At 35.2% G+C, this 15,657-nt stretch overlaps 1 protein-coding gene across 2 annotated transcripts in view; it reads right to left on the reverse strand.

Moving 5' to 3' along the window:
* The window catches only part of Madm (MLF1-adaptor molecule), a 310,835-nt gene that overhangs the window by 68,762 nt on the left and 226,416 nt on the right, over nt 1-15,657 (reverse strand). For both annotated transcript variants that reach the window (XM_068355007.1, XM_068355008.1), the window contains exon 2: nt 4,405-4,488. In XM_068355007.1, coding sequence (XP_068211108.1) covers nt 4,405-4,488 — 84 coding nt within the window. The remainder of the gene's footprint in view (nt 1-4,404; nt 4,489-15,657) is intronic.

Genomic DNA, 15,657 nt, shown 5'->3' on the forward strand with positions numbered 1-15,657 from the left:
CTTTCTATCTTTTAATAAATTACTAGATTATGGAAGTAGGATTTAAAAGGAAAAGACATTCTTGACCTTAAAATATGATCAAGAAATTTTATTGCACTAAATTTATGGGAAATAACATTTACATAAAATTTCTATACTTTTCGCGGATACCTAACAAAACTTAAAGGCATTTTCCAGTCCTAAGATCAAACTATAATATCAGGAATTTCCTCATTTCCCGTCAATACATGTCAGGAGAACGTCCTCCGCGTGTAAAATCTGCACCAAACTATCCGTGCCAAACTCCGTCAGTTCCAGGATTAGCATTTACCATCAACGTCAGAGTCAAGAGGTCACGATCGGGATGACCTCGAGAACAATCACAAGGGACGTGTGGGAGGAAGGGACGTAGGATAGCTATTGAAGGAGATGGACAATGGCACGTTTTCAAGGTTTGGCATGTATCCTCATGTTGGCCTAAAAATGGCGTTGGATAATCAACACTGATTAGTGAAAACCAAGTTGCACACAGGCTGAACAGTAGTATTAGACGATATTATTCGTTATTTCTGTTCCTATTACAATCATTCTAGATCTTAATATGTGCGTTATTTTTATAGTTAATTTCATAGACTATAGTACATGTGCACCATGGTTGTTTCGTTAAAAAATATATATACAACAAAATGGACCGAGAACCCAGCAGAGTGAATACAAAGATAAAATCACAGGGTGAAATAACATTGAATTACAAATGTTTTAATTGAATTATTATCATTTTGAAAACTTGCACAACTTTACCTGACATAAATTAACTATTATTTCAAACACCTCTGGAGGAGAGCTAGAAAGACATGACAAAAATTCCAATATATCTCAGATTGGATAAGGTAATAACCATTTTGGAAGCTAGAGGTAAAATTTCTCTGCAATAACAAGCAATCTTTTTTCAGGCAACTCTGAGGCACGTAGAAACCTAGTTCCAAAATGCAGTTGAAATACATATGAAACACTGGGTCGTTATACGGTAGAGATTACCACCGTTCTTGTCTTCGATATTTGTGTTCTTGTATATTATGTAATGATTAACGAAGATAGAAAGTACAGAAAAGGTCCGGTGGAAGGATTGATATAAGAATCGAAAAACCGACTGTTACACACACTCGAACATTTGAATAAGTTAAAATCAAAGCAACGACGCAAGGTGACTTCTCGGCATTACCGTTCTATAGATTTTGCCCTTAGTAAAAAAACGTTAATGCGGAAATGGAAAAAAAAAAATATGACATAGCGTATGCCTTTTCCACTTCTATGTCTAATAATAAAACTAATAATCTAAATAGATGGAAATATATGGAAACCTGTTCGCCAACAATGATGCCAACATTCGATTTTCTAGGTAGTAGGTTGGCCATGGCACCTGACATCCGTTGAGATACGGTACTACTGTTAGAAAGTTATTGGGTCCTTTGACTGGCCAGATATTACAACAGTGGATCCTTCTCTCTGGTTACGGCTCTTTTTGTCTTTTACAACGCATACACTGAATAGTCTGGCCTATACTTACCACACCCCCCTCTGTCCTTGAATACATGACAACACTGAGATTACCAAACAATTCTTCTTCGCTCAAGGGGTTAACTACTGCATTGTAATTGTTCAGTGGCCACTATACTCTTGGTAAGGGTAAAGACTTTAGCTATGGTAAGCAGCTCTTCTAGAAAGGCACTCCAAAACCAAACCATTTTTCTCTGATCTTGAGTAGTGCCATAGCCTCTGTACCATGGCCTTCCACTGTCTTGGATTGAGAGTTTTCTTGCTTGGGGGTACACTCGGGCATGCTGTTCTATCTATTTCTCTTCCTTTTTTTCTTTTTTTTTTTTGACTATATGTGAAGGATCTAATTTAATATCCTTACTGTTCTTGGCATAATTTATTCTAATTTTTCATTCGTATCTTGCAGTATATTTACTCGTTTCCTTTCCTCACGGGGCTATTTTTTCCCTGTTGGAGCCCTTGGGCTTACAGCATCTTACTTTTCCAACTAGGATTAAAGCCTATCTTGTAATTATAATAATTTAGTATATTACCTACATTGATGTGTTAAAATGGTATTAAAAAAATCCTTGGTACTGCTAATTATCATGGTAGCGATTGTGAATATTTTTGAACCACAAATCTTCACCATTAGTGTGGGGGTACTGGCGCGCTTAATTCGTCTTGAGGGGACTTCTCTGTCGCACTCGAACCAGTATAAGATTTTCTGTCGTGTTTTAACTAGTCGTGTAGTATTGTTCTCTCGTACTTTAACTAGCAGAGGATCAACTGTCACCCTTTCACCAGTACAACTCTCCACTTGTAAGGGTAGCAGACTCTTTAGCCATGGTAAGCAGCTCTTATAGGAGGACACTCCAAAAGTATACCACTGCTCTCTAGTTTTGGGTGATACCATAGCTTCTGTGCCATGGTCTTTTGCACTGTCTTGGGTTAAAAGTTCTCTTGCTTGAGGCACACAATTCTACCTGTTACCTTATTTCCTTTCCTCGCTGGGTTATTTTCCCTGTTGGAGCTCTTGGGCTTATAGCATCCTGCTTTTCCAACGAGTTCTTTAGCTTAGCTAGTAATAATAATAATAATAATAATAATAATAATAATAATAATGGTGATGATGATGATGATGATGATGTGCTCCCCGGTGTTTTATCCAGTATGATATTCCCAGTCATGCTTCAACCAGCATAGGGCCAATTGGGGTGCTTTCATTAAGTTATCTGTCGTGTTTCATCCCATCAAGAATTCTCTGGTGTGCTTTACTCCAGCATAAGTTTTCCCGTCGAGTATCAACCAGCAAAAGGTGCCGTCATATTTAAGCCAAATTAGGGATTTAACCAGTAAAAGGTTCAACTTGGGGTCTCGGTTATTGGTCATGGGTCCCTTTGTCGTACTTGAAGTAAGTAGCCTTTATTCCGACCTTGTTACCCTGTCCTTCAGAAACACCCAAGGCCAATACAAAATGGGCTTCACATCACCACATGAATCACGGTGGCATTTTCTGTCATACCTTTTATCGCTTCGGGATGCTTTGTCATTCTTGAATTGCACTAGGGTTCTCTACCATGATATAACAAAGTGGACTTTCAGTCCTGAGTCACTGTGGGTCTCTGTCATGCTTAAGTACCACGGGCCTGTGTGTCATATCTAAACCACCTGTCACACTTGAATAATTGATATAAGCTTCTCTATCATATTTGAATCGCTGTGGCTTTCACTCTCATACTTAAATAATTTACGTCCATCACATTTGATTCGCTGAGACATTTTTAGTAATACTTGAACTAACAGGTGTTTCTATCGTAATCATATTGACATATGTTCGTCTTTCAATGATGACATTTTCCGTGGTGCTACTGTGGTAGTGACATCGGTTTATATATATTACGAAAATTTACTAAGTTTCTTCATGATTAGACATGGATTCCTCTGAACAATTACACCAAAGCAACTGATTCGTCCAAAAATCAATAGTTACAAGAACTGATGTGAATTTCATTCTAAAATCCATTAATGAAACTAGACTATAAATTGTCGGTATCAGCGAGCTTATTCCTTCGGTGCCAACTTCCTTACCGACAAGAATCTTAATTATAACAACAAACAGTCGTTGATAATAGTAATAAATTGAATTATGAATTTTTAAAGAGAATAAATATATAATCTAAATTGCCCACAAAATAACTCGCACTGATGGCATAATCCATTTCCCTTTGAGACTTCAACAATTATATAAAATAATTTTAAACTGAAAGAAATAAAACTAAGACATTATGAAACAAAGATATCCTTAGAAATGAAGTGCAATGTATTCTAAGTCTAAAGTATATTGAACACGGAGAAAGTGACCAACAGAACAACAACAACAAAAAATCAATAAAATGGTGCCAAGTGTAAACAAAACCAAAGAGAAGTCGCGTTTCAACTCATTTTTTGTGTTGTGTGAAAAATGTTAACACTATAACATTAGGTGGCTCTTTATAGCGCCTCTTCGCCTATATCTAAATTACAAATGCAAGGGCGTGAAAAGATAAACATTCTTTTAATTTAGGTATATTCGACTTAATGAACAGATATGAAAGTTTTGTGTTACATTGCCTTGGGGTTTATATAGCTGTGCAGAAAGAAAATAGTGGTGGTGATAGCAGCAGTAAATAAAGCAGTCTGTGCTTTTTAACGTGAAATATATGGTGAGGGATTTCTGATGCTAATGGGGGGTGGGGGGAAGTGTGATACGTGCTAGTTTTTCAAGGGAGTGTGGGGTCAATAGAGATCACTTTTAGTGAGTCTTGGTTTATTAGTTTTTTGTTTTCTTGTAGTTCAGCTTATTTAAATGGATTGTCAGTGACAAAATGATACTGTTATCTATTTTACCTCATTCCACACCACCTCCATCCCCTCATCCGTGTCCATGGCCAGGTAGGCCGCGTCGATGCCCGGCACATCTCGCTGTTGCACCTGTAAACAAAAATGGCACATACATTATTGATTTCAAATTCATTATCAATACAAAAAACAAACATTACATACACACATCCATATATATGTTTAATCAGTGTGTGTGTGTTTATATACATACATATATATATATATATATATATATATATATATATATATATATATATATATATATAGAGAGAGAGAGAGAGAGAGAGAGAGAGAGAGAGAGAGAGAGAGAGAGAGAGAGAGAGAGAGAGAGAGAGAGAGAGAGAGACCTAGACGACATCCTAGAGATTGATCAAAGACCCTGGGTGGGGGGGAGACGAGAGGGAAAACCTGAATGAAGAAAGGCCCGTTTCTGAAAAATCTGCCCTAGCTGACCTTTGCGGTCAGATTATGATGAACCTGACGACATTTATTGGTGGTAAGACATTAAAAGTAATCTTATAAAAAAAACATAAAAATAACGCAAGCAATAAAAGTGAATCAACACAAAGTATTCTTAACAAGTTATTGCATACAAGATTGAAAAAGCTCCAAATGTGATTCTTTCATCAAAAACATTTTGTCCCAAGAGATACGATTGAAAGAAATGCACCACGACTGGCAGCAAGTGAACTTAAATATTACGTCAAGGTAAGAGTTACTACTGGAAGGTAGCCCACTCGCCGCTGACGCGTGGCGTTCACCGTGACACCTGTCTGGCGCCAAAGTGGCATTTACCCTGTGAGGGGGTTGGGGAAGGAGGAAGTGGGTACTTCAATGGTATATAAACACAACAACACGTAATACACAAGGAGCAACAAAAAACGTTTCTATGCCAAGTATTTGATTGTTTTGAGGGCCAAAATTCTTGATAGTATTATTTCGAATAAAATCAACGACTAATCTACTCTCACTACAGGTAGCTACTACATCTACTGACGCTACTTAAAACACAGTGGCATCGCGGCGAGCACCATGTGACCTTGGCGCCAAGTGCAGTTTGTGACGGCGTAGCCATTCGGCTGGCGCCAAGGCTTGCAGAAGGGGCACGGGACGCTGGCACCTCCAAAACAATGAGTGGGCAAAGTCAAAGAAACCGCGACAATGTCTCCACAGCCCCCAGGATACGTAATTACATCAAAGCGTTTTTCCATAAAGATCTTTGGAGGATTTAGGTCAACAAAACATTCGGTCACAATGGATTGTTTTATCTTTCATGGCGCCAGACGGCTGGGCGACAACTTTTATCTGATATAATTCAAATACCATTACAATCACGCACGCAAAACAATGCCTGAAACGTCGACAACAAACGTCTCGATAACAACAATAATAATAATAAGAATAATAATAATAAAAATAACAATAATAATAAATATACGATATTATAAAATTGAAAACCAATCATATTTCTTGCCGTTATGATAAATATATAACATTTTAATTATTTGATGATGTTTCTGGTACCATGCCCTTATCAAATTCGATAACAAAGACACAGGGAGTATTAATGAAAAACAAAACAGAAACTGCTCCATTTTACAAGAAAATCATCCCCTGGCCCCCCTGATAGTGAAACGAGTATCACATACACGCATAGTGTATATATATATATATATATATATATATATATATATATATATATATATATATATATATATATATATATATATATATATATATATATATATATATATATATATATATATATCAAAAGATGATAGAAAACTTGAATAAAGAAAGCAGAAATGTAGGACTGATAAGGAATATGAGTAAAACTAAGACAATGTTCAATGAAAACGAAAAGACAACCAATATGGACGAACCTCTAGAGATTTTTAATGAATATACGTGCTTAAAACAAACAGTAAGTGTTTCCCTAGGATATGAGATCGAAATTAAAATAAGGATAAGCATTGGATGGAGAACTTTTGGTAAACTTTCTCTAAGAAGTATTTAATCAGAGATTCCTGCCAGTATTAACTTATGTATCAGAAACTTGAAGCGTTACTAAAGCATTAGAACATAAGCTAGTTACAAATTAAAGAGCTATGCAATAAAATAGATAAGATGATGCAACATGGATACGAGAGCAAACTAAAGAAGAGGATATTCTAACATGTTAAAAAAATGGACATGGGCAAGACAGATAATAGATATACATTAAGAATAACAGAATGATGGGTCTCTAGAGATTGCAAAAGCAGGGGAAAGAAGAGACGATGGATTGACGAACTAAGAAAGTTTGCAGGTGTTGACTGGCATAGAGAGACCATAAACAGACGGAAGTGGAAGGATATATCTGACGTCTTTGTCCTGCATTGGACTAGTAACGGATGATGATGACTATTCGGTCTCTGCCCGTCCCTTGGGTAAGGTGAGAGGGTGTAGTCATTCCCTGGTAAGAGTAGGCTGCGTGTCCGAGTGGAAAAGAACTATCTAAATATTTAGCCGGACTTTTGACGAATAGCGTACACTAGTAAATAAATAATAGAAAAATATAGGATTAAAATAGACGAAGGTTTAATCACAATGAAATAGGAAAAAAAAAGTTAGAAACATCAAAGGTGACTCGGCACCCATTAAGTGCCAATAAGGGATGACTCGAAGCTAGTAAATTAATTGGGTAGATGAAAAGGCAAAACTTGCCCTAATAATTGGAATCCATTAAATGCGGACAGGGCTAAAACTACACTGAAGAATGAAGAGAATAATGGCTTTCCTCCCAATCTTAAATTAAGCATCAAAATGAGGAGGAAACTAAAAGCAACTTAAGAAAATGAAAATGCCCTGTATTGTACAAAACTTAAAGAACCATAAATTAAGGGGATCAGGAGCTTGCGATCTATTAAATTTCTTATTCCTGATCTAAATATTAACCTCAGGCACCGTCGTTCAATTAGTTCGTTATGCATGTTGCATAAGATTTTTCATAATTCTGACCATCCTTTCCATTCAGATCTTCCCGGACAGCTCCATCCTGTTCGTAATACTATGCATACAGTTAATTCTAATAATTAGACCTTCTGCATCATGATGCTCATTAATAAACAGTATTCTAGAAGTTATATTCCAGCTGTGACCAAGTTGTGGAATTATCTTCCTAATCGGGTAGTTGAATCGGTAAAACTTCAAAAGTTAAAACTTCCAGAAAATGTTTTTATGTTGAACAGGTTGACATAAGTCTTTTTATAGTTTATATATGAAATATATGTTTTGATGTTACCGATTTTAAAATATTTCATTAATTGTTAATTATTTCTCCTATCGTTTATTTATTTCCTTATTTCCTTTCCTCGCTGGGCTAATTTTCCCTGTCGGAGCCCTTGGGCTTACAGCATCCTGCTTTTCTAACTAAGGTTGTAGCTCTACTACTACTACTACTACTACTACTACTACTACTACTACTACTACTACTACTACTACTACTACTAATGATAATAATAATAATAATAATAAATGATGATGATAATAATTATAATAATAATAAATGATGATGATAATAATTATAATAATAATAAATGATGATAATAATAATAATAATAAATAATAATAATAAATGATGATAATAGTAATAAATAATTATGCAGAACAAATCACGTGACATGGGAGGACAGGGAACGAATTGCTAAACTAAAGTTTACAAGGATGTGTAAACTGCATCATTTATAATAGAACGATTGCATGAGCGTAAGTCGCTAAAACAAATTGCGCATAATTTCGTCTTCCAGAAGGGATTGTCAAAACTCCTATGCATAGCCATTCCTACCGCGACTATTATACGAACAAAGTCTCCCACTTGAGGGGAAAATTAACGAAGGTCCGATTCACAAACAACTAGCAAACATCATTGTTCATTGGGGAATGAACAAACACCCACAGGATATACAAATTTTCCAGGGAGGGTTCAAATATATTCAGTAGCTACAATAAACATTATAAAAGAGAACACGACACGGGAATAATAATAATAATAATAATAATAATAATAATAATAATAATAATAATAATAATAATAGATACAAAATTACTCATGAAAATAAACAAGGGAAAGAAACATTTAAAAGCTAAAAATTGCATATTGCTATAAAAATATTCGTGTAATTTCATGTATCACCCCGCAAAAAATCTGAAAAGCTCCTGGCCTTTGAACATATGCTAAAGTAGATAACTATCGTAAAGATTTGCTTGTGAGCGATGAGAGAGCGCGCCACATGACAGCCGGTTTTAGTATGAAGGTCAAAGTCACAAGGCAGTTAACCCTGATATCATCTATAAAGGCTTCCTTGCTAGTTTGCATACCAAATCTGAAGTTTATATCTCTCAGAATTCAAAAGTTGCGGCACAGATTAAAGTTGTGTAGTCCAATTTACCTTTAGGCAAAGTATTTGCAAGATACAAAACTAAAGACAAGACGGAGATACAGGTCGAACAGCCTCCCTTCTTGCACTCTATGTAAAAAATACTTTTCTTAACAAGATAAACATGTCGGACACATTATCCAACAGGCAAACGAACAAGCGAAGGGAAAATCTACTTACCAGACTTTGTTGCGGGAAAAATTAACAAACGGAGACAAGAAGCAGAGCAAATGGTGACGCATACGACAACTTTATAATGCAGGAGTAACCTATGTAGTACAGTACTTAAACAGCGCACAATTATTGTGAAACATTTCAATAACTACATGGGGAATGCGAATACTAAATACTTTGTTATAATAATAATAATAGTAAAAATAATAATGATAATAATAATAATAATAATAATTATTATTATTACTACTATTATTATTCTAGCTAAGCTACAACCCTAGTTGGAAAAGCACGATAATATAAGCCCAAGGGCACTAACACGGAAAAATAGCTGTGCGGAAAGGAAACAAGGAAAAAAACTATATGAGAAGAAATGAGCAATTAAAATAAAATATTTTAAGAACAGTAAAAACAATATAAACAATACTAACATTTGGCAGAGTGCTATAAAGTTATCTGAATGTGCATCGGAAACACACGAATCTTACCCATCCTGTACTTTCCCATTACATTCTGACTGAACTTTCTCGGTAAAGCAAAAGACGTAAAACTTCCAACGAATATAGTTCTCTCAAAGCCACCTGCGCTCGTAACCAAATCTAATTTCTCCAGTCAAGGTCGGTATGTTTTTCGCAGAAAATCACTGAGAGGGGGGAGGGGGTTTCCTCGTAAAATCCACAAAAAAATTGTTTTGCTAGAGGTACGAACACCTATAAAGCCTTATAGTATGTCGCAGCGATGGTGTTTACACTTGAATAATCATGTAACGTACAAAGAATTAACCTCTAATGTTCTATAGTTATATATTTCAACACATTCAAATTTCAACTGATGTTAAAATAAGTAGTTGGATTTTGTTTTATTTTAACATCAATGTTTTACTAGACATATTTTCTCGTGTCCTCAATTACAAATGCACCCAGGATTATCGTATGCTTCCAGCTAATGGAGCATTTTCTCTTAGAATTGGTGGCCTCAAAAGTGGAAAACTAATTACATACAATAAATACGGAGGATAAGGTTACAAGGCCAACATAATTCCTCGGGTCTTAAAATAAAATTTCGACTTGGGCATCTTGATATCGTTGTGTGGACATATATATATATATATATATATATATATATATATATATATATATATATATATATATATATATATACATATATAATATATATATATATATATATATATATATATATATATATATATATATGAGGAGGGAGTGTATGACTATATACACACACACACACACAATCTTCCACAAATTGCCGAAAGAGCAGGTTGTAGTTAGTAAATATTTAGCCGTCCTTATTGGCGTGTCATGTACTCTAGTATGTATTGTATACATATTTCTTCGTAGTTTTCCCAAATCTGTATTGTAGGTGTTTATAGACGAATTGCCACTCCTCTACTACAATAGTTAGTGCTTATCAATACAGTAAGGGGACACAAAATGGCACTTAGGCACAGCCTAATCATAAATGGAAATCATTAAACCTGTACACAACAGTTGTAGTAAATCCCTTTTTGTGAGGGAGGACAAGAACTAAAATCCATATGTTAGTTTACTTATTTGTGAGCAACTTTACACAAAAACTACTATACCAATTTTGACCAAACTTTGTAGTCATGTTGGGCATGACTCAAGGATGAATCTCTATAATTTTGGATCAAGTACATAAGTGATCGAGTGTTTGGGAGTTGAATTCCAGAGAAGCAGCAGCCATCATCAAATTACTCATCGTTCATTTCATGAAAGTTTTGCATAGTGTACCTGGCAAAGGTCTTGCGCAGTCGAGTATTTAGTTTTTCCCAATAGAGGTTGAAGCAACGAGATACACTGAGTACCACTAGGTACTCATGTCAATTAGACTTCATCAAATAGCTATTGGTAAACCTTTTAACCTGTGAAATGGAAATTTCTACTCATTCCCTGTAAAAGGGGGAAGGCAATGTTGAAGCTGTAACGCAAAATTAAATATTCATTTGGTTGAATATAATAATATATATATATGTATATATGTGTATATATATATATATATATATATATATATATATATATATATATATATATATATATATATATATATATATATATATTCCATTATGATTTAAGGAAGTATATAACACAAAGGGATTAAAATACCATTACCCTTCGTGGCTCAGGGCATTATTGGAACGTCTACCTCCCCCTTCACCCCCTCTAAACAAACCAGAGTGCAATGTACAAAGTACAAGTACGCAACAGTACTTTGAAAATAATCACAATATTATTTTTTTGTGAACAATATTACGCAAAAACTACAGATCCAATTAGATTTTGAAGAAAACATATCGAAGTACAAGTACGCAGTATAGTTAAGAATACGAGACTGCCTGGTGTGACGAAGGCTTGTACCCCTCTAGTTTTCTATTCCTTTTTTTTCCTTTTTCTTGTGGCAGGGTTTGTATATAAATTTGACATTTCTAATCATAAAATTCTGGATATCTTCAGTTGTAATTTTGATGATAGAAACATGCTCTATTGTTTTCAAATTACACTAAAAAAAACTTTGACTTATAATGCTCTGTCCGGCAGGAAGGGCTAGGATAATGATGTAAGTTTCCATTTAAAAAATATATTAATCAATACATATTTGCCTTATTATTAACAACAACGTGTCAGTAACATTAATCTAATACAGTAATCTAACAATAGTTATTAGTACATTTACGTAACTTCAAGGAAAAGATGTAGTTAGATATTCGTATTTATGGACTAAAATGCTTTCACATCTTTTTTTTCACCTACATCTCTCCCCTTCACTCCCCATTCTAGCTTTCTCTCTCCATTTTTATCTTAATTCTCCTAATTCTCTAAATCCCTGTGCCAATAAGTCAGGAGGGTTACATATGCCAAGTGTATAATAAGGATAATTTTGGGAGCAAAATTTTTTAATAAAAATAAAAAAAAATGCCGTAGGTCAACTACTATCAGTTATTGAACCCCTAATAAAAGTTGTTACTAATGTCTTGGGAGAAGAACTGAGATTCGCCAATGCATCAGTAGCTTTACTGTGTATAAGGTGAAGTGATTAATCTTAAGTAGGTAAGTCAATGCGCGAATGTTGCTAGAACCTCTTAAAACACACACACACACACACACACACACACGAATATATATCATTATCATTAGCTAAGCTGCAACCCTAGTTGGAAAAGCAGGATGCTATAAGCCCAAGGGCTCCAATAGAGAAAAATAGCCCAGTGAGGAAAGGAAACAAGGAAATAAACTAGAAGAGAAGTGATAAACAACTAAAAATATTTTAAGAACAGCAACAAGATTAAAACAGATCTTTCATATATAAACTATAATGAAATCATAGCCTATAGAAGATGAAATAGAAAGTTTTTCAATCTCACTATTCTGCTACTATTTGAAGTATAAGGTTATTAATAATTATACTATTAATTTTTCGCTCCACAAAGAAACAAGCACAATACTTGACTAGATAATCTAAAAATGTATAGGCCTTATGTGTGCACACTGCTAACTGGGACAGAGTCGAAAGAAATATTATGCTTATAACCATTTAAATGTCAATGTAGAACTATTGATCTTAAATCCTCACACAACACGTCAAATATTACTGAATTGACGACGAATTATAAACAGTGCTAGACAGCAAGTATGGTGGTTTTATCATTTAATTTCTGAAAGTAATGTAAAAGGCAGTGCCTTGGATAAGAACTTTGGATAGAAGGTAGCGGTTATTATTAAAAAAATAGAGATAATTCACATTCTTCGCTTAAATAACGGATTAGGTGAAAGTAAAGGTGTCTGGTCTCAGTTCCAGTATCATCAGAATAGATGCTCACCAGAACGTCAGTTTGGCAAGCCAAACCCCCATTGTGGTATGTGGTACCCAACCACAACAGTATTTTCCTAGTAAACTGTTTAAGCACATGATTCCGACCAGGGATCGATCTGCTGCCATGCGAATGCTAGGGCAACCCGTTGACACTATACTAGCCTGGAGGTAAATCCAGGTGGTAATGGCTTTCCAAAGACTTCCATTAAGTGTGGTGGAAAATTAAGCTGAAGGACACGAAACACGTCATTCAAGTAGATTCAGGAAATTTAGAACTACTGAGAGGAAAGCTTTTCTGATCTACATTGCAAAGATGTTTAGGCAAGAAGACTAGCGATGTCACTATAAAAAAAATAATAAATAAGAGGAAAAGGATGGTGCGTAAGGGTCCCTGAAGCTAAGATTACAATATAGTAGACGGTATATATTATCAGAAGAGTAAAGATCTTGAACTAACCAGTTAAGGCTATATATAAACTAAACCTTAAGAGGTTTGGATATATATATATATATATATATATATATATATATATATATATATATATATATATATATATATATACATATATATATATATATATATATATATATAAACGACAGAGAAAGAGAGAGAGAGAGAGAGAGAGAGAGAGAGAGAGAGAGAGAGAGAGAGAGAGAGAGAGAGAGAGAGAGAGAGAGAGAGAGAGAACATTATTTTTCCTTAGCTAGACATCCCGTGCAAAACAAAATCGGCAATTAGTATGTTTGTCGTATTATATAACGAAGGTACACCCGTGCATACTATTCTATCTTCCTCTTCCTCCTTTTTTTTTTTTTTTTTTTTTTGAAGTTTTCATAGTTACATATGAAAGATCTAATTAAATTTTATAACTGTTCTTAAAATAAATTTGGTATATTTTGATTGTTCATTACATCTCTTGTAGTTTGTTTATTTCCTTGTTTCATCCTAACTGGGCTAATTTTCCATGTTGTGGCCATTGGGCTTGTAGTTTTCAGCTTTTCCAACTAGGGTTATAGTTTAACTTGTAATAATAATAATAATAGTAATAATAATAATAATGAACGTTTCTGCTTTGTTGTTCACGTCTTGCTGGACACCTTACATACCGACACGAGAGAGAGAGAGAGAGAGAGAGAGGAGAGAGAGAGAGAGAGAGAGAGAGAGAGAGAGAGACAATAAAGCAAAAGAAAAAACCAGGACTGAGAATGCAGACGACAGGCAGCTTGTAGCAGCCAGAAGTAGGCGCCTACCAGTCGTCAATGAATATAAATAGTAGTTAGGGGGATGTAGCCCCTTGGGGTGGTCGGGGAGGGGTTAATACTTGGCTCCTAGGGTTGACGGGAGGGGCAAGGCGGGGGAGGGGGAATGACCCTGAAGTAGCCCCCAGCCTACGCAATCTATACCTGTTACAAAACACTTGTGCGAGATATGTAAACAAATGAGAAAACGTAATTAATTCTTAAATTTCGTTTAAGCTTTATTCAAATAGAGTATGTTGGTTTATATTTTTAGGCTTGGTGAAGAAAAACTAATTTCGGGGTGAGTATACAAATAATAAAAGGTAAATTGAAGTGTCCTTTTCCAATATCATTTAACACTAATTCGAAATTTCTTACATTTAATCAGTTACTGATATCAATTTATGCGATAAGCATTTTCCGTTTTATAAAATCGTAGCTTAAAATAGTCTTTAAATATGTGCTAAGGAAAAACAACTGCACTTGTGCCACATATTAACAACTGAAAATTGAAAACTAACAAAAGAGCAATATCTCTGTACCGCACGTGCTTCATACACGCTCGCACACCGTACTATTATTGTTTTTTTTTCATCTCTCTCTCTATCACGCACTGTAATAGAAAAACCCATTTAAGGTTGCCATTGCATGCCTCAATGTTGGCATTTTGGTGCCATTGTTGCCCTCAATTGTTTGTATATAAGCTCGCTATCCTATTTTCAAGATTTTTTCGATTGGTGAGATCTTTCATTCCGACAAGCAGCTAGAGTTCTTCCATGCATGCGAATGCACGACCTACCTTTGTGCCTACTATTACAGAAACACCGTCAACAGTTGACGGTGTCTTTATCGTGTAGAAATAGAAACGGTGAACTGACATGCGTTCATGAGAATTTGATATGACAATTGAAATGAGGCAACTACTTTCAGTACGAAGGTCATGGTGAGGGTCCCAGATCTTAGTGTCATTTGAAATGTCTTCATTAACAAATGCCAAACATTAGTTTCCATCTCTCATGGTTCCAGAATTGACAGGCACAGCCGGATTATCTCGCTTCCTACACAGCTCAGAATGACGGTTGGTCTTTTTACCAAGTTTAACTGAAATCACTGACCACTTGTGTAAATTTTTCGTATGAAAAAAGAATATATTTTTTGAGGGAGCGACAGCCTTCTTAAGCTAACTAAAAATACCTGCGAATTAAAAAAAAAAAAAGACACGCAAACACAAGAAATTGCCCCTTAATAATCTTTCTAAAACATTGAAATTCACAGACGGGTAAATAAACGAACGATAAGACCGGACATGTAAAACAATAAAACAAAAACACTAGATTAAGAAATGCTGGAGTAGTCCCCGTGATGGTGCTGTCACAACAAATCATTTTTAATGGCTCTCGAATTGCATATTAATTTAGCTTCAATTTAACCCTGCCCCGTAACCCTCTGCTCTGCTCTGCTGTCCCTGCAGAGCCCTCAAGACCCCAATCCCAAGACTCTTCCACATTACTCCAAAGCAATACATGCAAGCAGCGCGTGGTTGCAATGGTCAAAAGCACCGCAAGAAGGCGAAACA

The sequence above is a fragment of the Palaemon carinicauda genome, chromosome 31 (assembly GCF_036898095.1).
Source record: "Palaemon carinicauda isolate YSFRI2023 chromosome 31, ASM3689809v2, whole genome shotgun sequence".
In the NCBI taxonomy this organism is placed as follows: domain Eukaryota; kingdom Metazoa; phylum Arthropoda; class Malacostraca; order Decapoda; family Palaemonidae; genus Palaemon; species Palaemon carinicauda.